Source organism: Pleurodeles waltl, chromosome 5 (genome assembly GCF_031143425.1).
Source record: "Pleurodeles waltl isolate 20211129_DDA chromosome 5, aPleWal1.hap1.20221129, whole genome shotgun sequence".
NCBI lineage: Eukaryota > Metazoa > Chordata > Amphibia > Caudata > Salamandridae > Pleurodeles > Pleurodeles waltl.
In genome coordinates this window covers 821,008,864-821,035,523 of record NC_090444.1, presented here as the reverse complement: position 1 = coordinate 821,035,523, position 26,660 = coordinate 821,008,864, and the positions used below count along the sequence as shown (strand labels likewise).

The window sequence follows — 26,660 nt, the reverse complement described above, 5'->3', positions numbered from 1 at the left end:
GAGTTGGAATTAGAGGATATGTCCTCATATGATTCAGCCACCAGTGTGGGAGAATTAGGGCAGGCTTCATTGTTCGACACAATGATCGATTTTTCTGGCAGACCATGTGTCATAATCCACCCTGCAGGGCACACGCACCCCGTAATCGATAAACTACAGGTCGCTCCCCAGTCAGGAACACACACAATGATGCTGTAGTGAAAATGGTGTCCTGCCTCACATGTAATATTAAAGGTCTGAGCAATCCCCATAAAAAGCATCATGTGCTATCCTTCTTAGATAGACGTCATGGTAATATCTGCTTGCTTCAGAAGACGCACTTCACTTTGCATACAGAATCTACCTCTGCAAAGAAGTGGTCCTCTCATTTTCTGGCCTCCTCCTACTCATTAAATTCTTGCTGTGTGGCCATTCTGATCCAGGGGACACACCTTTCCATGTCACGGAATCGTACACTGATGATCAGAGCCGGTAGGTGGTACCGTGGGGCAGATTAGGCATGACATGACTTACGTTAGAAACAGCTATAGCCTCAATATGGTTGACCCTGCATTTTTTATGCAGTCCGGGAAAGAGTGCTCACCACAAGTCCTGGCTCCCTAGTTTGTGGTGGAGATTTTAATTGTGCTTTGCACGAACATCTTGACAGGTCTGTTGTCAACTGTGGGGAAAATATTGCAACTGCACAACATATTCGGGACATACCGTTTGAACATAAGATATTAGACATTTGGAGGAATCGCCACCTGGTGATGAGAGGGGACATTCCATTCAGTAGTCCACTGAACATGGTCAAGGATAAATTACTGTCTGTTTATGAGAGATATGGGGCTATAGACTTTGGATGGGAGGCATCTACCCGGCACTCTATCCGATCATTCCCCAGTGTTGTTGAAGCTGTGGGTCCCGGTGATGAAAGCTCTGGGAGAGTGTTGGCTGTTGAATACTGAGACACTCTTGGTTAGACCATTTTGTGAAGAACTATGGGCTGACATCCTAGAATACTTTACATTTAACCTGGGGTCAGTGAATAGCATTAGCACAGTAAGGGAGGTCTTTAAGGCAATCACTAGGGGCAAGTGTATTACCTAGCACAATGGATTACTGCAATCGCATCACGCACCTTGCTGCAGCTGGAAGAAGAAGCTTGGAGAGAACCCTACACCCTGTTAATCCCGAGCAGACTTGGACTTAAATGAGAGACTAAGTCACAGAGTATTCTAAAGTAGCTGAAAGAGAATGCAAAATGCAAATAGTTTATTATCAATTTATGCTGAGGATATGATGCTATAAATGAGGAACCTCAAGGATTTTTTAACAACTCCAAAAGCAGCTGCTTTGGCTTGTCTGGACAGGCAGGCAGCCCAAAGTCAGGTGGGAAATGGTAACATTGCATTTCTACTGGGGAAGCTAATCTAGAGCTTTACTATCTGTGCACAAAAGCAGACTTTGTGCCCAACTGGTTCAGTCCCATTCCTTACATGCCACACATTGCAGATGAGGTTGATGCAGCCCGCTCCATCCTGTTGCTGTCTCTAATTGCGGTCACACTACACGCTTAATATGGCAACAACTGTATGCACCTTTATGGATTGGAATGAACTGAGCAAAGAGGCAGGACTGAAAGTCATTTATTTCCCCTTTCTGACTGCTGCTACCAGTAAATCATGAACCTAAATCAATCATCCAATTATCCAGTTGTAATCTGTGCAAATGGGGGCTTTACATATACACAAACTGTTAGAAATGGGGTCTTTGGTTGGCAGTCAGGTTACCCCCTGTCCAAGCAAAGACCCTCACTCTAGTCAGGGCAAAGGAGAAGCACACCTGGTTAACCCCCACCCACTCCCTTGGTATCTTGGCACAAGCAGGCAGGCTTAACTCAGAAGCAATGTTTAAAGTACTTGTACAAGCACACACAGTAATACAGTGAAACACTACAAAACGGACACACCAGTTTAAAAAAATAGGCAATATTTATCTAAATCAAATAAGACCAGAACAACAAAAATTCAATATACACAAGTCAAGATATGAATTTTAAAAAGAATAGGAGTCTTAATCCTTAGAAAACAGTGAGAATGCTGTTGTTACACAAAGTACCTGGTAAGTGTAAAAAATAATGCTGCGCGGGCAAGCAAGCGTCAAAAAAGGCAAGTGATGCGTTGATTTCTCACTCGCAAGCGAGACTGTGCATCATTCCTTCTCTGGTCGGGTCAACATGCATTGTTTGTTCTCTCCCGCAAGAGAGTGGTGCATCGATTCCCCGGCAGCACCTGGGGTCCGGGCAGGCTTTGCGTTGATATTTCACACCCAGCGATGTTGCCTTAGAAATCACTCACAGTGTCAGGAAACCGGGCTGTGTGGGGCTTGCGTCGTTATGAGCAGCCGCTAGTGGGTGTTGTGCGTTGTTTCTCCATTCATGATAAGTAAATTTCCCAGCCGTGATGCAGGTGGAGCATCAATACTAGCCGCGAGGCCAGCAGCGCATCGTTTATCAGCCGCATTGTGGATGGTGTGTTGAAAGTTTCCCCACACGACGGTCTGTGCATGGATTTCTGTCCTTTTCCACCAGCTTCACTTTTTAAGGGCCCAGAGACAGGTTAGGGCACCACTTGCCAGGGCAGGATTCTCAGCAGAGTCCAGGTGCTGGCAGAGAGAAGTCTTTGATGTCCCTGAGACTTCAACAATAGGAGGCAAGCTCAGTTCAAGCCCTTGAAGAGTCATCACCAGTGAAAAATCACACAAAAGTCAGCCTTTGTCCTCTTTCAGGCAGAAGCACCTATTGCAGGCCAACCCAGCAAAGCACAGTCACAGGCAAGGGGACAGTACTCCTCCTCAAGCTCTCCAGCTATTCTCCTTGGCAGAGGTTCCGCTTGATTCCAGAAGTAATCTGATTTTCAGGGGTTTGGGTCCAATACTTATACCCCTTTCTGCCTTTGAAGTAGACATACTTCAAATGAAAGTCTCTGTTGTTCACAAGATCCTGCCTTGCTCAGGCCAGGCCCCAGACATACAACAGGGGGTTGGAGACTGCATTGTGAAAGGTCAGGCACAGCCCTTTCAAGTGTAAGTGACAACTCCTCCCTCCGCTCTAGTACAGATGGCTCATCAGGGTATGCAGGATACACCCCAGCTCCCTTTGTGTCACTGTCTAGAGGAGAGTTGTATACAAACTGACCCAGACAGAGAATCCACAAACAGGCACAGACACACAATGATTTAAGCAAGAAAATGCCTACTTTCTAAAAGTGGCATTTTCAAACTAACAATCTAAAAACCAACTTCACTAAAAGATGTATTTTTAAATTGTGAGTTCAGAGACCCTTAACACCATACTTCTATATGCAATTTGTCAATGTCTTTCGAACAACAGAAGAGATATCCTCACTTATGCGTATTTGTACTTTCTTAGTTTAAGTTTTCCTAACCCATGAAACAATGAAGGGGGCTGACTTACTATTTTGTGATGAGCATTCATGTTGTACTTCATGATAAAGTCCCATATCAGCAGCTGTACTGGAATTGAGTAAACAGGCACTTCACGTCGTACTTTGGCGTACATGAATGGACACTTGTACTTTTGTTTTCTTGTGTTTCATTGCTGCTATGAGTGAAGCTTGACTTTTCAATGGTGTTGATGCATATACTTTAGTCTTCAATGGCAACGGAGATAGTTCATAATATTTCTCCTCAGGTATAATGTGTATCGACGCACCACTGTTGACTATGAAAGGTCAGCCGTTACTTGCAAAGCCGTTCAGTAAACTGAACAGCCGTTTACTTGCAGTTTAATCTTTGGAGAATGTTGGAGGTTTTGCAAGTCAACTTTTCTTCGACTGGTATTTTTATTCAGATATGGCCAGTCCAACATGCCCACATTTTCCTGAGGTGAACATTGACATTGTACAATCATCTTCTTCACTTTCACTTGATACAGATGCTGAAGAACTTTTTGACGATGATTTAGATGACGATCAAATTTGTTTGGTGTCAATTTGACTCAGTTGGTGCTGTCGATTGGCGATGTGGGTGTGCATCGAATGCTGCTTATGGAACTATCAGGTGACCATTTTGTCTTCTCACCGTGATGCACTTATTTTTTCTTTTTTCCTTGGCTTGCAAACCATTACAAAATTGTTCTCCATCCCACAGCCTTTGCATATCTGTACAATGACTGTACATTTACCTTTGAATGGTAATGACAATCAACACCTGAAACAGAACTTTTTTTTTCGGGGATAGATCACTTTGCATCCTTCAGCCTTGTGCTGCTGCCTGCTCTTCAAGTTCAAGACTGACTCACTTTGGGCACCTCTGGCATCCATGTCGGCAGCCTGTCGATAGGCACTCCCTTCAGCTGTGGTGGTCATGAGGACTTGTTCCACACTAAGGGGGTTATTACAACTTTGGAGGAGGTGTTAATCCGTCCCAAATGTGACGGATATACCACCAGCCGTATTACGAGTTCCATAGGATATAATGGACTCGTCATACGGCTGGTGGTATATCCGTCACTTTACCGTCCCTTTTGGGACGGATTAACACCTCCTCCAAAGTTGTAATAACCCCCTAAGTGTTTCTCTTAGCATTCATTTTCTGAATGAATCTGACAGGCATCGATCAATAATTCTGAGACGTATTGCTTTCTCATCTTTAAATTAATTGAATTTACAGTGTTTGATGAGTGTATCAAGTTTCTCAACAAATGTATCTATGGTTTCACCAACTCTTTGTCGTTCTGGACTGAAAATGTAAATTCGGTATTGGATTGAACTTGAGGTTCAAGGATGCATTGATTTGAAAGTATGTAACTCCATTACCTCACTCCATTCTTTTATGACTCTTTTTATACCCTCATACAAGCAAGATTCTAAAAGTATTTGATAATCTTCTTGTTATTTGTTCCTTCTAGCGCATCAATGAAATCATCAAATGTCTCTATCCAAGTAGTCCAACTGTTGCTAATATTCTGCTTTTTGGCGGTATCAAATGGTGGCGGTGGTTTCAGGAAGACAGCAACATTATAACTATTTACAGGACTGGCTGACACTGAGAATGGAGTTCTTTCTGCTGGAGTAGCATGATTTATTTTTCGTGGAAAGGGTTGATATTCCTGCTTAATTGTCTCCTCTGGGACTGAAAGGTCCAGGCAGAGAAAGAGAAGGTGGTAGCCAAAAGGGTATAAGCAGTAGTTTTTTTATTCAGGTACTTGGCCAGACAGAGCTGAAATGTATACTCCTTTCAAGTATAAGCAGGCGAAAGGGAGTTGTATCAAAGGAATGTGTGTCAGAGCTGCTGACTGTAGCCGGTCTCACTGCCAACAGTTTGTCACATTAAGGTATAAGACCACAGATAACAAATGGGTATCTACTGAAGTTCAGACCAAAGGAGCATGGAGCTGAAACTAACATCACAACTTTATTCTGTAGGAAGTCCTTAGGATGATGCAGGGCCCACATATCTCAGAATATTGGGCTCAGGGCTAGTGAATGGGGTCACATCCTAGGTGGAATGCTATAGGAAGGTTGGAGGAGTAGACTCATTTGGTACCAGAGCTTCATGGAGACTGTGCTTCTTCCTTTACCCTCATATGCATCACTGAACTGAGAGGAGGTTTTAGAGATCTAGAACATTGCCTTATCTATTACTTTGTGTGCTGCAGGTGTTCTGTCTTCAACGACATCCTGCACTAAACAGTCAACAGCTAATTAGAGATGCTGCACCCCAAGCAGGAGATGAACTTGACTCAATTGTAGAATGTGGGTGAACAGGATAGAGTTGTTACTGAAAGGTATTATGCTCCCAAGCAATATGTTTCTCTTTAGTGGCGCTTGGCAAATGGTACTATAAGAACAAACTTTCAGTGGTAACAGGAATGTGCTTATTTTGGACAGTGTAGGTGGCCTTAATGCTGAACTGAGGGTCCCTGAGCAGAATGTCTTACTACCTCACTCACTGTAGAGAAGCATTTGCATCACTTCCGATTTGCCAACACTTGTGTCCCCCACTGGGTGTCACGCTAACCTTTAAGCCTGCAAACAAACTACAAGTTTTAAGCAGAATCTCTTCTCACACTGAAAGTACCAAACAGATTACAGGTGTTCACTTGATATTCTTTGTCTGATAGGACATAGTAGTAGGTATGTAGGTAAACTGCTGCAAACTGCTTGTTGCACATCAAACATGGCCTTAAACCATGTTGCTAAGATGAGAAAGGAAAACTCTCTTCAAAAACAGAAGAACATGTGGCACTAGAAAGACTATGGTACAGAACAACCGAGCAAAAGAGTAGCAAATTCAAGTCTACAGCACAGAGGAAGAGCAGCCAAAGGGACCACATTGGCTCAGGAAAGGAAAATGGTAATGTGTGCATCATGAAGGAAGGGGCAGAACCCACATAGCAAAACTCTGTAATACACAAGCTCTCCCATTTATGGCAAAAAGGCATCAAAGGGTCATCACTCGCCCGCTCATCAACTCTAAGCAAGACTTAGTCTCCCAGAGTGTCTCCCATGATGTTAGACCGCACATTTGCAGTATGCACAAAATTCAGCAACAATACTATGGTTAAACGTTAAACTATGGTTTATTTGGCACCACTTCCTCAGGGTTGAATGCTCAAACAGGCTGCCAGTTGAACAGTGACACACTTTTAAACTGACCTATATAATGTACAGGTGCACAGAATGTACAGTTCCTTTCTATCTTAAAGAGATTAATCCCTGTTATCATCCATCATGCATCCGCTAACCAGGCAACAAGCTCTCTGAAATATCTAAGAAGTCTTGTCTCTGCTGGAGAGGAGACAAGTGAATTTCAGTTCTTGGCCCAACAATTTGGAAGTCTTTTCTGTAATTTTCTAAAACAAATCTACACTTTCATGTCAGAAAGCAATAAAAATGTTCCTATTAAAAAAAAAACAGATGTAGATAATAGCTCTCATCTGCATCACATCGGGTCTCGCTCAATATAAACTCAAGGGCCTTATTTAGTCTTGCGTAACGTAGGCCTAAAAAGACCAGAAAAGGCATTGCCTGGTACTGGCTGCTAGTCTTGCCTTTGAGAAAAGCAAATAAGGCAGGAAGAAAGTAAAGGAGGTAGGCAAAAAAGAAAGGAAGACAAACATGGAAGGAATGCAGACACAAAAGGACGGAAGAAAGGGCAAAAAAGGAAGATAGGCAAAAGGTAAGGAAGGGAGGGAGGGAGGCAAAAAGGTAAGAAAGGAAGGCAAAAAGAAAGACAGGAGGGAAGAAGGAAAGAAGGCAAAAAGAATGAAGACTGAAAGCAAAAAACAAGAAAGAAAGAAGGAAAGAAAGAAATGAGGCAAATAAGAAAAGAAGGAACAAAAGAGAGAATGAACGATGGTAAAAATAATACTGCATATGGACCATAAAGATTTGTTAGCTTGTTTCCCTTACACATTAAATTAAAATGTGAGTGTTTTTGAAAATTGATGTCTATATTATTATTATTATGATATTGCTGAGCCGCTACTGCTGCTGGGGCCGGGAGGAGGAGTCCCCTTCCTGTTTTTTCGCGCGCGCCCGCACCGTGTGTCGCGCTTGATTGCTGCACAACAGGGAGGCTCCCAAAAACGCTAGGGAGCACTCCCGCATCGCGGGACTGAGCCGCTACTGCTGCTGGGGCCGGGAGGAGGAGCCCCCTTCCTGTTTTTTCGCGCACGCCCGCACCGCAGGTCGCGCTTGATTGCTGCACAACAGGGAGGCTCCCATAAACGCTAGGGAGAACCCCCGCATCGCGGGACTGAGCAGCTACTGCTGCTGGGTCCGGGAGGAGGAGCCCCCTTCCTGTTTTTTCACGTGCGCCCGCACCGCGGGTCGCGCTTGATTGCTGCACAACAGGGAGGCTCCCATAAACGCTAGGGAGCACTCCTGCATCGTGGGACGCGCGCGGGCAGCGCCCGGGCAAAGCCCGGGCCAAGGGCGGGCCCGTCCTTCGCCCGTCATCGCCAGGAAGAGGCTGGGCTGGGCCCCCCCTCTTTCAACTGCTTCCTGAGGGCCCCTGGTTATAAAGGAAAGAGTAATACTAATTGGAATCGAGAAGACAAAGGAACCACTGTCCATCTTGACCCAGACGGCGGCTTCCTTGGGAAACCTTGGAATTTGCTTCCAGCCCCTGGTGGGATACCAAGTGTAGGAACATCTTAGGAGCTACCATACACTGGACAAACAAGTGACAATTTATTTCTATTTTTTTCTCCCTTCTCTTCTCCCTCTTTTACTTTTTAAATTCTAATTTTATATTCGAACAGATTGCTACCTGTCGGTAAAGTGTTCCTCTTATATTTCACTTTTTGCCAATTTGCTTAATCATTTTAATTAGGGGTGGTGCTATTCTTGTTGTACATAACATAATTAACACAATTTACTAAGCGTACCTTATTTACATATATCCTAATCTTCCCACACCGGACTTAGAATTACATCACACAACATATGGGGTAAAGGAAGCATTCAACATTGAGTCACCCCCAAGCTTAAAAGATAGTACTTCCATATTAAAGTACATCTCTGGGGCTATGGGTATGATAGACAAACAAATCGCCAACGTAGAGGGGAAAATCCTGACAACCAAAGAACACACCACTCAATCTCCAACGGATGTGGTGACAACTGATGACTCTACTCTGTGCAATAATGAGGCACTGAATAGAGATGCAACAGATAAAAACGGATGCATTCAAAATATCTCAGATTCAATTATTTCATTAGATGACCTCTCACCTGTAGCTAAACGCCGAAGAAAGCCGGCGCCAGAGAAGGCAGACAACACCTCTAAAATATTTCCTAAGTACGATTTGGTACCTACACTCGATAGAAAGCCCTCAAAGAAGTGATCTCGAAAGAAACCTCCAATTAAACCTGTAGATACGACTCGATCTCTCCTAGTCAACCTCTGTGACCTAATAAATAGCATGAAATCATTATTCGGGGCCAAACTGGACTCCCTGTTGGAACGCTTAAAATTGGTGGAGTGCAAGGTCGAAGCAGGAATGGGAATTATAAAGTCTTTACACCCAGAGGCCTCACACGATCCAAAACAAAACCCAAGCTTAACATTGCCAAATCTAAATTTTGAGCGAAACTCCCAATCCATACCTCTAGATAGGGCTGATGACTCACACTTGTTCCCAAAGCTCCTGATTAAACCACAGCTACCACTCATATCATCAAGTACTAGTCATATGCACTCTATTTACAAGACTCTGACCAGTACACAATCATTTCCATCAGTACCAATTAATAACCATAAACTAGCTACCATATCACCTAACACTCCTTCTCTAATTAGGACAAATATTCCCCGAATAGATAAAGGAAGGTCTCAATATACTGAAACAAGACCCCCGAAGTCTACATACTTACCAAGTGATCATTTACATCTTCCTCCGGAGGCAACTCCATACATCGTGGTCCTGGTAAATGTCCCCCCTATAGGTGATCAACACCGAACAAATGTGGCCGGCATTGAGGAACAAAGCCCTGAACTGGATAGGAACACATCTGGGTCCTGGGGGGTGGGGGTCCTTTTCAATGATATAAAAATGGCTAGAAGAGTCAAGTGGATAGGAAACAGGGAGAAAGTAGTTGAAGGAGACTGTGTGGTTCTCTCATTTAAGACCCCGGATTTGGTGCATAGTATCATCCACAAATTAGGCGTTAGACAACCACTTGCCAAGGAATTTCACTGCTACCCTTGGGTTTCTTTTATCCAAGATCTTCGGGGCGTAACTTTAGGAATCTACAATCCGTAAATGAAAAAGTACTAAACACCCGTCAGCAATAGATTTCAACCTCTTACAACGCTAGAAGAATTGGATTGACTAACCAAGAACAAGATAGATTTTCCTTATGAACTGGCCCCGGATGTAAATATAGAAAGGCCAACTAAGAACAGGGGGGATGCATCCCGCAAGATGGTACCTGACACGAACATCACAGACACCCTTCTGAATCAGGGAAACCGACCCCCTCCAATAACTTATACCCCAGATGACGTACCACCCTTACCAACTATAGAGAAGGCGCATTCCCAACCTCATCAATATATGGAAACAGCCATACTCTACTGGAATGTGGCAGGCCTAACTAATAAGATTAATAACGAGCTATGGGTGAATTTCATTGAGGATTTTTCTTGTATCTGTCTTCAGGAGACCTGGACATTAAATCCAGTCCATATAAATGGGTACAAGACATTTCATACACCAGCTGTACAGACTAATCACGGTAGCCCAAAGGGAGGCCTACGCACATATATCTCAAATAAGGAGCGGCTACACAACCCAAAAATGCAAATCACGAAAACCCATTATCAAATGATTGAGTGTAATTTGGATCAGAACACGCACCTAGTACGTATCAACTTCTATAATAATGCAACGCCTAGAGAAGTCCCCAAAATTTTAACAGAGATGGGTGAGGACCTAGAGAAAATATGTGCAAGTAATAGACGTGAGACTTTCATTATATGGGGGGGCGAGTTTAATGTACATCTTTGCAAGGAACCCACGGGAAAGGTGTGCGGTTCGGATACCGAAGATATCGGCATAGGGCCGCACTTTTCACATACCATACCAGGAGAGGCAATGGACTCAGTGGCCCAAAAATACAATCTGTCTCTTGTAAATGAATTACTTTTCAAAGAACCACAGTTTAAACCAACCTTTAATGGAAGGGGTGCCAACACAGTTATCAACTACATTTTAATGTCAACACATTTTGTACACTGTTTTACTAATTACATAATTCATGACATCGCAATAAGTGACCATTTCCCTCAAAGCCTGGAACTTTCACTAACTCTTGCCACACAGGCTAAAGCCGGAGAGGTAATGATGGCAAATGATATTGTACTAGCCCCGAGCAATGGCTATACACTGAGATGGACCCAGACCGACCCACAGGTATTATTGAAACATATATTACGTGAACATACCCAAGTGTTCCTTGATTGCCTCAGTGATGATACGACCCCAGGAAAATGCTTAAGTGCTTTCCAACAGATAACCTATGCCGTCAAAAAAGCCCTCACGACTAGGACGGGAGAGGCAGGGGGTAAAAAAAAGGAAACCGGCTGTTTGACCACGATTGTACGAAAGCGCACACAAGTTTAAAAAAAGCCCTAAGGTCCCCCATAAGATGCCCGACTGAAATACGTACCAGTAGACTGGCATACAAGACAGCCATAATAAAGAGGAAACTTGCATTGAGAGGAAAGTCATGGGACAACTTACACAGAGCTAGTCTGATGAAAGACAATGCCCTCTTCTGGAAAATAATAAATACTCCTGTTCTAGGTGACAATGATACCCCTAGAATGGAAATTGCAATTTCGGAAGAGGACTGGATCTTTTACTTTTCTAAGATATATTCCCAACCTAATGGCAGAGTTCCTCCGGAACCTTTAAAGGTTCCAGACTTGGAGGAAGATCCACACCTAGCAGTATCACCTTAGTTTACCCTAGAGGAGGTAGTGGAAGCTATAAACACAAGCAAAGCCGGGAAAGCGCCAGGGCCCGATGGTGTTCCATTCGACCTATATAAAGCTAACACCCACTTATGGGGCCCTCTATTGACGCAGGTACTGAGGGCGATTTGCAAACAAGGCCCACCATCAACATGGCGTCATTCTATCATTATACCTATATACAAAAAGGGCTACCGCCTTAACCCAGCTTGTTACAGACAATTTCTCTCCTTGATACATCAGCCAAATTAGCGGGGAGAATAATTTTAAACAGACTCCACACATGGGCGGAAGGAAATAACATCCTATCCCCAGTGCAGTATGGCTTCCGCACAGGACTAGGTACAGTGGAAGAGGCCCTGAATTTAACTATTTTAGTGGGGAAGTATACGAAGACCAGAGAGGGGTCGAACCAACAATAGTCCATTTTGTAAGGGATTTGTATACTGGGTGCAGAGCAAGAGTAAGGTATGGGATGAGAGGGGAATGCACTAGGTCCTTTGGAATATACAGAGGGGTGCGTCAAGGCTGCGTTCTCGCCCCACTTCTATTTTCATTATACATAAACAACCTAGAAAGTGAATTGATAAGCAAATGCAAAGACCTTCCACAAATAGGCAATCGCCCTGTCCCTGCACTCCTTTACGCAGATGATGCAGTACTCGTGGCCAGGGCACCGCTAGCCCTCCAGAAACTCCTAACCACTTGTATAAACTACATGACAGTCCTGGGGCTCACAGTCAATCGTTCGAAAACCTTTATAATGAACTGTGGAAGGAAACTGAGTAAGTCCTATAATATCACTATTCACGAGGATAAGGTGAAGATAGCTCCCACCTTCTCATACTTGGGCATAATGTTCGACAAACAGGCCACTTGGGCACACTGCGTGAAAACAAAAAAAGATCAGACCATTAAAACAACGGCGGCCTTAATATTTTCCAAAAAAATAGGGGGGATTTCCCCGTCAAACATGGTAAAGATCTACAAAGCCAAATGCATCCCGGCGGCCACTTATGGAGCATGTATCTGGGGGTATACCAACTGCCATGCGATTCAGTTAGTGGAAAATGACTTCCTCAGATACCTGCTATTGGCACCAAACAGCACGTCATCATATATTAGCCATGCGGAACTAGGGGTCCACTTTGTAATTGATTTGATTAAGATACAGCCTCTATTATTATGGCATAAAGTGTGGACCTCTGAGTACACCGGATTAAATAAGGCCATTTTATCTGACTGCATGAGGCTAACACACTCGCTCAGAGTTCCCTGGCTGAGATACATTATGACCTTTTTTTAAAATAAGGGTTGCAAAGACTATTACCAAAACCCACAATCACTGGGAAAAATAACCAGAAGAGAATTGAGGGCTCTGACACTGAAGCACTTGGATGAACAGAGATGGAAAGTGGAATCAAAAAAACCTACAGTAATGTCTAACCATCTAATTCTGTCGACGGATGCCGTCCAGCCTTACCTAGTAAGTGTGGTAAATCCTCGACATTGATTTGTTCTCACAAGATTCCGCTTAGATATTTTCCATGGGCTAGTAACTTTTCCGATCATGAGTGACTGGAGTACAGTTTTAAGAGCATGTCCTTGTGATACGGAAGCTCCCCAATCCACAATGCATGTGGTCCTCTTCTGTAAATTTTACGATATACCTAGAAAAAGTTTCTTATTGCCTTTTTTAAGATCGATTAATTTGCGCGAGTGCCGTGATGCGTATTTTAGCTTACAGATTTTATCCTCTATTGAAATTTGTGGAATTTTAGCAAACTTTTTATGTACAGTACTCTCCGTAAGGAAGTCTATGGGTGTACTGGATTAATTTTAACTGAACATTTGGAATCTCTGGCAAATTCCTTACTCTTTGGAAAATACTGTAACGAAACTGGATTTTGCACTGATGTAAACTTATTAAGTTTTATATAACTGTCCTTGAACGAATTAAGGATGTGCTTTATTACCTTCCCTATTTATTTATAATTTTTCTTATACTTATTTATTACTAAATGTGTTACTATTTGATACTTTTATGGCTTGTTGAAAGTCGAATAAAGTTTGTTTGATGATGATATTGCTCTCAGTTTTCAGAATGTGCAATAACTTATTCAACATAATTTAGGCCATCAATATTTACAACTTATTTTGGATGATTTTGTATAAATACACATTATTTCAAAAGTACAATAAAATGTTTAAAACTAATAGAGAATTTAATTATTAACATTTACATAGCGCAATCTGATTTGTGTTACAATATCTGCTTGCACACCAAAGGTATTTCTCTTTCATTCACATTCAAATCACTCATCCTTAATCACTTGAGTTTGCATTGTCAGTGTCCCTTTTTTTAAATATATCTGCACTTGTAAATTGTTTTGTGAACTTCTCGACTAGGACTTTTAGGTACTAATTGTTTCTTAGCTTAGCACATTGCAAGATGTTATTTCTTTCTCACCTAACATCTCTTATGTTCCAGAGCAACATAGGAACTCAATCACTCCTTCATTTTAATAAATTGACATTGCAGAAATAAATACAGATAGTCACTAATACAGTTTGTTTACAAAGTAAGTTTTATATGTTATTACAATATGAACATTTATAGTTCTGTCTAATGGAATGCTAAATTTCTACACTATCTTTCTTCTCCGCTGTTCTGGAAGAGAGACTGTCTTATTCTTTGGTTTAGCTTCCTGTAGTGATGAATTGACAGAAGTCACCTCTATGCTGCTTATAGATATAGAAAGTGGCAGTGTTCTCTTATGCACTCTTTTTAGTTCACAAGCTACATCTATATGTTATCTTTGTCCAATTCGATTAGTCTCAAACGGGGTCTAGTCAACTGGATAAAACACATGCAAATGTAGATAAAGGAATGCTGCCTGTGCATGCAGAGAGAGTAATATGTGTCCCAGCACAATGAATATTGCATGAGGGCTAAAGAAGATTCTGCTAATATTACTATCATTAATTAGAAATCTGAGCAATACAAAGAATAAATAATAAATACTGTAATAATTAAACTATATTAATTATGTTAAATATAATAATGACCCTAACCAAGCAAAATTACTTTTGATCTTTACATCTACAGTATATTTTTGAGTTGCCATGAATACATGTGTCACTAACACATGTGCCACTAATGCAACTGTAGTAGGAGCTTTGATTAACTCAAGGTTAGACTGTGTTAAACTCTATGCTGGAGTACTCTAATCAACCTTGTTCCCCTATATGCAAAAGATATAAATTGACAAAATTGAATTTATAGAAAGGAATATTCTAAATCTTCCTGCGCTAGCCCATTAGAGCAGAAACATCTCACTTAAGATTTCAAAAACTCCTAAAATACTTCACATTCAATATCTAAGCTTTCTGATCATCAGATGACAAGATGTTTAGCCAACAGGCAGTTATCTTTGTGGTAAGTGGGTCATATAATACAGTCATACTAACTTGCTTATTCAGCTACACTTTTTTTTTTACAAATGTTGGTCAAAGCAAGGTGATTGTAGGTTGTACTGTATCCAGGTTATTGATCAATGCTGAAGTCACCTCTGCTGATTGGCATTACCTATGTTCCTATGTTTTTAGGATGTGTATTGTAGGAAAAAACATTGTTAGTGTATTGTTTATGTATGTGTGCTTTTATGAGGTTTAGCATGAGTATCAATTTTATATAAGGTTGTTTTCAGAAAAGAATCCTAATATATATGTCAGCTGAGACCACAAAGGGGTTCAAATGTGTTTCAGCCGACAGAAGGGAAGAACTTTTTTCCCCAAATAACACAGGAAAACTGGAAATCCTCCTTGTTTTCTGCATGACACAAAACTAGAAATTCTAGAAACATCTGCAGGTGACTGCAGGTCAGATCAGTACATCATCATACAGCAATGTGGCTGTCTAAGTCTATAAAGGGTGATACCCGGTAGCACACAAAATTCATGCCTTTAAATCACAAGCTTAAAACACACACTGCACTGGATTAGGTAGACCTATCTGTGCCCGAGCAGCAAGTGTATTAATTTCTCTTTCCAAGTACAGACTATAGTTTAAGGGACATAGGATTGCGAGACAAGCTACTGTTAATTTTGACTTCGGAGGGGGACACTCGCTTCATCTTGTGGTCCGGGGAATCGTAAATGCTCTCCTTATGCATTATAGTAAAAAAACATGGACTTTGGTTTGAGCATCAGTTGTGTTTTCAGCTTTTCAGATTATAGCAATTACACAAAGCATTAGCTCTTCAGCAAGAGTCCTACAGCTCATGCAAGTAAACTGACAAGTTATATCCTCAGTTGGACCATTGTGATTCTATTTATGCGGGTCAAAATTAAATGTATTTAAATGCTGTAGAGGATACAGCAACAAAGTGACAGACTCTGCATGAATCTAGCATTTTTACTACATTAGTCCAGCTCCAAAGGTTCTCCACTGACTTCTAGTGGCCTTTAAAACAACATGCACTGCAGTGAAGGCACGTAAAGAAATTTCCCAAGAATACATGTAGGCTCTATGACTCCTATACCCGCATGGGGCACTATGAGAGATCAAGTTCAATGGGATGGATTAGTCGAAAGAAAGTCAAATGTAAAAAGCAAGGAGGCAAAATCATACGAATTCTTGGCTCTTGTTTTAGGTACATCTTGAAACCATGAGCGCGGAATCAATCAAATCTGTCATTATTTAAAGGATATTTTACAAGTTTTCTCTTGAATGAAGCTTTCTGGTAATATTGAGACTGTTGTGAGGACATCCGTGGATCACTTGTAGGCCCTCAATACCTTTGAGGTCTAAGGAGACCTTTCTCCTAAGTACCAACATATGTTAACAGCTCACCTACCTGAAGGAATCACACTAGGCCCTTAACCTTGGACTCCTGACTGCTGCACAATTGCTTTGGCAAAGGGCTTTCACTACAGGAAACCATTAACTATATATACACATCAATGATACATTCAGCAAATTCTTTGGCCCAGTTTATCTTCTCAAATATTTCAGAATGACTATAAGAGGCTAATGTGGCTAGAAGTATTTTGCTACTAATGCTGGTCTATTAACTGACATGATCTTTAGAAGGCTTCCCCAAACAGCTGTTCAACCCATTCCACGTAGTTTCATCGTTTTATTGCATCCATTGTTTCTAAGGCAGTCCACAAGAGTCAATCTGCTGTATCCTGACTATGTAGTGTCACTGAGGATTTGTAAAGCACGGTATTTACTTCAAGGACTACTTCAGGACAAGTGTGAAATGTAAAACTGTGCTGCTAAACTAGTGAACTGCAGCCTCAAAGGTGTGCCTTCTCTAAAACATAAGTTTTCTTTTCATACATACCTCTTCTATCTTCTTCTGCATAACCTTCCACTGACATTCCCATTCCTTCCGCTCACTGTCAAATCGTTCTAGCAACTCCATTTTTTCCATTTTCCAGTTTCTTTCCGTACTCTCCAGTTGCTTGTGCAGGTCCATGGCTGCCGAGTGGGCGTCTGGTAGTAAACGCTTCTGCTCCTCTGTCTCTGTTTTGAATGTTTCCTGAAGGTTTGGCGTAGTCTTATCGTCACATGAACTGCTGGCCTTTGATTCCAGCTTTAGAAACAAGGAGGGAAAACTTTGCATTGAGAATAAGTTAACATTAACAAGTATACAATAGAAATTACAAAAGAAAATCTAATCCTTGAATACTATGCAAGGGAAAGAAGTTTATGTTGGGAAATTGGGGAACAAAATCCTCTCACTAAAAGTGAATTCAGGCAGCATTGTTTTTATTTACATGTGTGCTACCTTGTGTAAATCAGTAATAATGGGTTTAGTATATTTTGCATAACTTTGTTTTTTGTATTCCTTACGCTTTTTGCACACTTTGCATGCAGGAGGCTGGTTTGAACAGAAAATATGAAGTGACGACCTCTCAATATATTGGGTAAATGTCTCGCTCAATTTCTGGTCCCAAGGACATACACTGAGTATAATTTTTATGCAGACATTTCCCAATAAAATTGGCTAGGTACCTCATGTGGATTCTATATCCAAGGGTGGTTGTACGTTGAAATACAGAAATGCAGCCTGACAAAAATAGTTCGCTCTGAATATTGTTCACAAGAATATTGTGCCATTTCTAAGGATTTTTTTTACCACAATACTTCAGTCAGACCATATTCTGGCCGCAATATTCCAGTATGATTCCAAGGGCAAACCTGAAGCACAATTTTCACTCTCCCGACCTGCCAAGAAATTGGACAGCTATCTAGCATGACTTAGTATGCCTGGTCATATTCTGAGTACCATTTTCATGCTGGCAACTGCCCAAGTGTAATTCACATAATACTTGTCATTTTTTATAAAATTATGGGTATTACTCATGGAAAAATCTGTAATATCACTCACCCATAGTACTTATATGGTGGCAATGTCCTGCACCTTCCATCTCTTTATACTCTCCAAGCTTTGCATTTAAAGAACACCCTAGCAGTGCTTATTCAAGCTTGTGTTTGTTCAAGGCAGAGTGATCATCACAGTTTCAGGCATAGATGAACACTACTGTAGGGGCTATAATTGTTTGGCCTCTCATTGCCTCCCTCTTCGTGCATTGTTTCCCTGTGCCTTTAGTTACCGGAACATTAAAGCTCAAGGGGGCAATATAGTGCCACGATGAATGCTACTTGTGTAGACTTGATGCACCTTTACTTATGGGATCCATTATTTCATTGCATTTTGAAGTAATGCTGTCCGTTTTAGCAGAGAAGGAATGAATGACGGGTAGATTGATTTATAAACCCATCAATGAAAATATCTATATATTGGAAATATGTGAACTGAATTGTCTCAAGGTGTTTTTCGATAAGGATTGGGGGCAAGAAAGATTGCGATAAGTATGGAAAAACCCTATATGGTTACAATTCCGACATTCAACTCTTCAAGAAGATACAGTTGACAACACATAATCCATAGTCTGAAAGGAAGTGATATTTCAGCTACATGCTATTAGGTGAACAGGTCATGGCAAAAAGTAATATTAGACAAACAAAATGCCCTGTGCTTAAGAAAGTATTAACTAATTTTTGAATCGTAAAAGTTTCTAGAGTTTTTTTCCAAATTAATCCTCAAAATTCTGTCTACGTGATCAGTAGGCACTTTATAAACTGATACACAGTTTCAAACTTGGATGAGGCTTATTCATGCAATGGACCCTACCAGAGACATTAATGGCTTAACTATTCCCTGTGGTATGTCAGCCAGTCTCAAAGCAAAGGATTTTCAAATACTGAGCAGAGGAACATGTTTGTGTTATACATGAGAGATTTCTGCCAAAAGAGAGTGGCTCTCAGACAAACACGGGTGGAATCAACGTTGAAGGTAACTACTTTTGCTGAGCAACTAAATGTAAGTGTTTGTCCAACATGTAAAATGTTTTGCTACTTAATGTGTTTTGGCAACCGTTTTGCAAGTTCTCTTATATATTCACAATGGCTAGATCCTCCTCTAATCTAAATTTTAAAGATGCATATGGCATGAAGTGTTTCAAAGAAAACAAAGAGACTAATGTCTGTCAACTGAAGTGTATGTTTGTAAACAGATTTCTTGTTTAGGTAGACTAAAGCATCACAAGTCCCGTTGGCAGGTTACTTTTCTAAGACTTTTTATAAGAAGCTGTGCTCCTTTCATTTTTTATGTGACATCATTTTGAGGCAGGATGAGCCTATAATAGCTATTACAGTGTGATAATATTGTCACAAATAGGGTTGCACAACTTATCACACCTGTGCATACAGTCTGGCATAGGACTCTTTCAAACATTTTTCGATACAATTATAACAGTAAGTGACCACTAGCACCCATCTTTTAATGATTGCATGACCTTTGAGGGCATGGGGTTCAATCTAGCAGTGCGAGGTGGTGAAAATATGCACAACTGACAGACATGAGTTTAAATTACATTGGAAAGAAAGGAGGCACAGGTATTGAGTGGCACAAAAAGGAGGAGAGAGTGAAAAGGGGTAGGCACAAAGAGTCGGATAAAGAGACACACAGAGAGAGGCAGAGAGCCTGAAAAACATGAAGCAAACATATGGAAACAGACTGAGGTTAACAGACATATGGAAATAAAATTATAGTAAGAAAGTTATTGGCATAAAGACAGCAGACAGAAAAATGGAAAGAGTGGTTGTTGGAAATGACCATCTTTAGTGTGGTATAGCCCCAGTTTTTTTGCCTTAACTGTTTTGCTGGCTGTAGAACTCTTACCCCTGCTAACCAGAGGGAACGTGCATGTGCTCCCCTTTTTCAACATGATGGAATGGGCATATGTTTTTACAAGACAATTGGTGTACTTCACTTACCTATAAGTCCCTAGTACAAGGTACCTAAAGTGTACCCAGAGCCTGTAAGTTAAATGTCACCAATCTGCTACAGCACTCATTATATCACTCGCAGCAGTGACAAGGCAACCATAACTGCAGGCCTGCCATGAGTAGCACAGTGGTGCAGATGTTAGCTCCAAGTTAGACCTGTCAAAAAAAACCTTTTTAACAATCTTAAATACTCCTTTTACATATTGCCACCTGCATGTAGGACGTATGGTCCATTAAGGCATGGTACATGGTATTCAAGAGTAGGACATGTAAATGTTTAATTCTTGTTTTCAAGTGGTATCCCCAATCCGAACCATATATAGATCTCATACCAGATACACTGGGGAAGAGTTTGTATGCTCGTTTCCGTTTTGGATGTCTACCATTGTTGTTCTTAACAGGTAGAAGGGGATTGTCTCTAACATCTGACCAATGTCCTGCCTGTTGTATTTGCACTGAATCCGTTGAAAATTTTATGTTCTTTTGTCCGGCATACTCCATTCCTCGGCGTAAGTGGATTTGCACAATTTACCGGAATTTGGGCTTAAGAAAATGTCACATTGCTTTGAGGATTTTTAAAAGTGATACTTCAACTATTTTAATCTCTGCGGTTAGCAAGTTCCTTGTGGTTGCTTAGTATATAAGTATTGGTCTTCTTAAGAATTCTAAATCTTTGTAAATAAGTATGCTATGTATATGAAGTGGGAGTAATTATATTTTATCGTAACTGTCTGTTTTTTTTTTTTTTACTTTCCCTATGTTCTTAATTATTTATGCTTTTTAAATTGTGTTTTTAATGGATGCTTTGATGGTTATGTTGACCGAATAAAGCTTGTGTTATTATTATTATTATTATTATTTATTAAGTGTTTAATGTTAAACACGTTTTTACAGTGAAAGCAGATACAGAGTTCATTTTTTGATTTTTTTTAAAAATTATTAAAAACACAATTTACTGGTAAAATTGGATTTGCAATAAAAACTTAAGAAAGGGTACTTATAAACAGTTGCCTGTTACCTGCCTAAAGCCTCTAGGAGCCCGTTTACATGAGATTTCAACTGTCACCGAAAAGATGAGTAGCCCGTTTAATTAGGTGTGAGCTTGCTCCCAGAACTGAGACAAAGGCGTTGGGTGTGGGAAGATGTTGTGTTTCTCTGACAGGCTATTTGGGCTGCACCCAGGAACTTAATTACCTTCAAAGTGGCCTACACTGTCACAGGCAGATGAAGTTAACTTCCTTGCCTGCCCCATTCCTTTGTCCCTCTAGACAGTCTGTATGCTAGACAACACAAACCCTTTGCCACTTATTGTTTTGGCAGTTTTTGTGGTCATTGCTATTTGTTGATTTCTTGTCATAATACATCAATTTACTTCTTCTGTATGCTTCTAGATATATTTTCCCTGACTCAACTGATTACTCTAAGACAACAGCAATAACATGAATGAGTTAGGATTGTTTAAATCTGCCTAGATGGACAATTACATGTTCTTTGCAATTAACCCCTTGTTTGTATCATTTTACTGACACGTCTAGTGGGAGAGGAGCTGCCCCAAGAACCAGTCTGAGTGACTACAGAGAATGGGTTGCTCTTTTCCCAGGCCATAACTCTAGAGTGGACACAGGAACTCTGCACAGGGTAAGAAAGGTTCTGCCATATTGGTTTTGGGCAGAGGGGTCACTGTGGGATTGTATGTAGCAAAACACACAGGAAGTGCTGCAAAAGTGGGTAGGGTAGGATCACCACTGGGAATGTTAACCCAATTGGCTAGGGAGTAGCATCCCATAAGCTGGCAAAATAAGAACAAATGTGGCACCCACAGAATCCTCCTCAGGACACTTCTGGACCTATGGAAGAAGTGAAGAGGATTGGGCCTGCTCTATGTGACCTCAGAAGAACCCTGAAGACTGTACCTGCTCTTCCTTCTGTACCCAGAACAAAGAAGTGGACTTCAATAGTCATAGGGCTGATCTTCTATTTGAGCTTTTGGGATCCCACTTAAGGAAGCATTTTTTCTGCATTTCCAGCTGACCAGGTCCAACTGGACCTGCTCCAGACCCTGCTGCTGGCCTCTACTATAATGAGTCTTTAACCTCCAAGTGCTGTCCTCATGGTCCTGGAACTTTGTGTGGTGTCAAAGTGTACTTCTCCTAACAAATCCTGAAGCCTGGGGTTTAGAATTTTCTGCCAACTTTTTCTTCTGAGAATTGACTGGGAACTGAGACTAACCTATCATGTTGATTCAACAAAGGTGGGTTGTCATTGGGCTAAAGATTCAGGTCGCTCCTGCCACATTTTTCTCTGGAGCAGAAAATCTGAATCTGTGTGACTTCTTAGAGAAGGTACCCTGCCTTTTTGAGCCCTCTTTGGCTGCCTTGTCCCCGCTGCCTTGTCCCCGCTGGAAGAAACGAAGCTCTAAAAAAGTGACTAAGTCTGAAGGTAGAAATCTTCATGAGGCACAGGTATGAAAAGTGGTTGGCTGAGGGGCCTTTTCTGAGCATAAAATTCAAATTTCTCCCACTCAGGGCTTTGCTGTTAAAAGTCAACAACTTCACCAAGACCTCGTCCAGTGGCCATCCTATGACGTGAAGCCCTCTTCAGCCACAGCCTGCTACCCTGCCACGTTGGAGATTTTAGACTTCCATTCTGGAGACTAAGTCTGGGGTAAAACATTAAAGTGTGACAAACTTGGTCTCTGTATTCAACCCATGCTCCATTGTGGTCAGACTTAACCCTTACCCTTGTCCCCTTGAGTACCACACAAATACTTTACACATTGCATGTCTGTTCTGTGCCATGTCTAACAAAGGTTTGTATTCTGTAGTAAATAGTTGGGTACAAGTGCTTTCAGTCAAGTATGTGAAGTGTCTGTCGGATTTCACCTTGGATTTTTACATGCCTACAGTGACAAAACCACAGACACTCTCTCTCATCTACCTTTTGAAGACCTTAAAAAATGTTGATTAGTTTGAAAAATATTGCTTTTAAAGTACCCCTGACAACCAATACTCTGCGCTTTTTCCACTGCCCCTTAAGTCCTCCTCATGCCCTGCTACTCAAATACTGTGCTTTAACAAGATGTCCTAGCATGATTGTTGGGAAATCTGAGAGTCACGTCCCCTCCACTAAAACAGACCAAGCTACACCCCTGCTAATTGAATGGTTTTGATGGTTCACCCTGACAAGGACTAGTTATTATCTGAGACAGCTACACGTCCCCTTCAACTAATACTCCAATCTCTTACAGTAGCAAAGACAGGGAGAGGGAAATATTGAGAGGGGGAAGGGAGATGAGGAAGGGAGTAAGGGGGAGGGAATGAGCAGTGTGGAGAAGGAAAGTTGGAAAGATGTATGGGAGAGGGCAGATAATATCCTAGCTTGACAAATATCTTCTCAGCTACACCTCTACAGGGAAGGAATGGGCACTGGAGAGTACAGTCAGTCATCTCCTGCTACAAGATATAAAGTCAAGAAACGTGTTCATTGAACATTTCTCTTAACTGCAAATGTTAAAATCACACACCCCTGCCTACAGCCACTGGCTGGCAGTGAACAGGACAACCAATGGAAATTAGACAACAACACCCTACCCCAACCCTTCTCCCTCCTGCCCCCGCTTTTTCCCTCTCGTTCTCCACTTCACTGTGTCTAAGCCAAAATAATTATTTCAATGGGCTTTAGAATTTCGATACAAAGGAAAGCCTTCTCAGCTAAGTGACATATGTAGGAAGAAGGGCAGGAATGATAACTTAAGGGGAGAAACACATGAAATTGGCCAAAAAATAAGACTGAAATGAAAATAATCCAGCAGAAAAGAAGATGATTAGTAACTGAGTGCGAAAAACGGGAAGTAACAGGATATTACACAACGTATTTGGACACAGGAGGCCAAAGGCCACAGAGATGTGGCTATAACTACAGTGCCAGTACATGTGCATTCAATATGTAATACCACCCTTTTCACACATGTACTTAACTGTTATATACGGAAAATACAATGCTGGCCCTATGATGCAGCTAATGTTTGCAGCCTCACAGCATTGCAAGTGACATGCACAATCCAGAATGAATACATTTAAAAGTACTTTTAAAACTTGCCAGTTCCGAAAAAAAGAACAGTTGAAAGCGATCCAACTGGCAATAACTTTCTTTAAAAAAAACTGCAGTTTCCCTTAAATATGTAGCATTCTAACAGTTCGTATTTTTATGTTTGATTATTATTATTATTATATATATATATATATATATATGAGATCGTGGGAACAGTCCTAATATTTCCGTTATGCACTGATGCTACTAGTATGTCTGCGTAATGGGTTATTTTTTATTGCATAACTGTGGGAGGTCCAAATGTGTGCGAAACAGCTGCTGCCTTTTCATCAAAACGGCATTTCAATGCCTGCCCTGATCGAGCGTCACATGCCAAGTTCACACTCCATTCGGAAGTTGTTTCGTGTACAAAGAAGTAACATGGTCAACTGAGGTCCAATGGTTGCAGCACGCACCTTCTCTGCCCTTAAACCACCACCCACCACCTCCACTAGCAATAATTTAATCAGTGAGGATAACAGCAAAATAAACCTACAAAGACCCGCTTCACTTACAGGGTAGCTGTAGCTAGTGGCCAAGGAGTGTTATCTGGCCCTGACCCCAGGTCCTACGGGAACTCAGATTTAGGCACAGTGATGTTTTTTATGCTAGAATTGTGATCAAGGCGTTAGAAGGTGGAAGTGGCCCGGACCTTATGGAACCTCCAAAAGCGCAGGGTGTTATTCATGTTGCTGATCTTCTCTTACAGTAACTTTACCACTCTCTGTCTCTCAAAGCAGAATAAGAACATAATACGCTTATTTACCTGAGCGATGTAGTATTTCAGCTCTGCCCGTTCAAGCTCCCATGCACATCGGTCCTTGGCGTACTGCAGCTGCACACTGCTATTCTTCTTCTCCTCCCTCCTCAACTGGATCTGGACGACTTGCAAAAGAGATTTCAAATCTAACAAGATTCTCCGGTTTTCACCTGCCTGAAAACAGGAAAGGAAGTCTCACATCAGATGGGGAAATGTTATGGAACACGACTGCGCACAGATCAGACGCCACGCCAATTCAACTGAGCAGCCAAATTTCTGACTTAATATGGAAGACGGACAAAGCAGGGAGCTTTATGCCGGTCCCCCGCAGCCGCCTTTCCCACTGCTCCGCACTGCACTTTCGCCTGCCACACAGCTGTGCTGATGAATCTTAAAATGTTCACTTAAAGAGATGCTGTAAACTGAATGTCACCAAAAGAGAACAAGCATGCCTCGCCTGACGTTTCTTTATGGGTAGTGTATGCCGCTGAGGCAAGGTCGTTGGCGCTTGCTACTTTATTTCAGCTGTTATAATGTGAAACTCAATAGCTCATTTGTTCCATGAACAAAAATGTGTTGATTCTCTTATACACCCAACTTAGAAAAAGTTTCAACACAGAAGACACAGAGACAGCCAAACAACATGCTGGAACTACTAGGTAGCCCATTCAGACTTATTTAAGCGCCCACTGGGCATAAGGCGTTCACAATGATAGTTCTGTAACTTATCTGCACATTTACAAACACCATACAGTTACCATAAAAGCATCAGCGTGGTAATGCCCCTGAAAGCCGTGGCTCCGTTAATCCCCTCTGCGAAAAGAGACTGAAGGGCTGCTAATATTCATTCAACTTTATCACAGAAGAGTTCATCGGCTAATGGCGCTATGTGGGATCTTGTTAACAAACGTGCCCATGGCCCTTTTGGTTTAGGCTAGCGTGTGGAGTGAAGCTTGGTGATGGAAAGGTGGCCAATGGTAAAATGTGGCATTTACTTGCATTTCCAGGACTTCTCTTAGGAGCGCTTCTTTCTCTTTCACCCACGCTTCTTTTTCCTGCTCATATCTTTTTTTCCTCTCCTCAAATTTCCTCCTTAAGCGCAAGTGTTGATGCTGAAGTTCGTATTTACTACTGTTGACTCCAATAAGTTGGTCCCCGTGGGGTTTTGCTTCAGGTGCCGCACAGGGTGCACTCCTCGCGGGACTCCGGCTCCTGCCTCGCTCTCCGAGTCTGTCTCCGAGGGAGGCTGGGGAATGATCCCGGCTGCGAATAGTGGCTGTGCACCCATTGCCCTGGGAACTCCCTGAACTACTCCCTACAGCAGTCCACATGGCCTAGCAAAGCAGGGCAGGTGTAAAAGGCAGACAAATGGACTCATCTGGGACGCTGGCACTTCAAGTGACAACATTTCTCACACAAATCCAGCCATGATTGTCCTCTGTGCTGATCAGTATCTTCCCTGCATTCGGTGCCCTGGCGCTCTCGATGTGCCCCGACCAAGACCAGGCAATCCGAGTGGGATCCACATTTGAGCAAACAACATTACTGCTTCTCTCCCATGAACTGTTGCGTCCCAACTAACACCCGCACCCACTGCACAGGCCCCTCGGTTTGTTGTCCAAAATATAAAACAAATGGGCCAGCCTCAAATTTTTTATCGTTTCTTCCCCTTTCGGAAAAATGTAAACGAAGCCGTATGAAGTGAGCCTCTGACAGGGTTAGGGCAGATTCTAAATATAAGCCGCCTGTGACGTAAGGACAGGAACTGGTATTTTTAGTCGAAGGCATTATATGTTATGTGCGTTTTCTTGTGCCTCCTCGCCCCTTTAAACAACAGGTCGTCAATGTGCTATTGCAAAATAGTACATTTTTTGCAGATACTGGATGTTCCTGCATTAGTCCCAGGGAAGGGCTTAATTTTAATTCATGTGCGCTGCTCAGGAATATCTCAGT

At 41.8% G+C, this 26,660-nt stretch overlaps 1 protein-coding gene across 1 annotated transcript in view; it reads right to left on the bottom strand.

The window, feature by feature from the left end:
* The window catches only part of KIAA0408 (KIAA0408 ortholog), a 66,761-nt gene extending 40,613 nt beyond the window's left edge, over positions 1-26,148 (bottom strand). The window contains exons 1-3 of the mRNA XM_069234838.1: positions 25,703-26,148; positions 24,714-24,881; positions 16,845-17,096 (exon numbers count right to left, since the gene is read on the bottom strand). Of these exons, the coding sequence (XP_069090939.1) occupies positions 16,845-17,096; positions 24,714-24,881; positions 25,703-26,038 (756 nt within the window). The 5' untranslated portion in view covers positions 26,039-26,148. The remainder of the gene's footprint in view (positions 1-16,844; positions 17,097-24,713; positions 24,882-25,702) is intronic.
* Between the last annotated feature and the right edge of the window lie 512 nt (positions 26,149-26,660).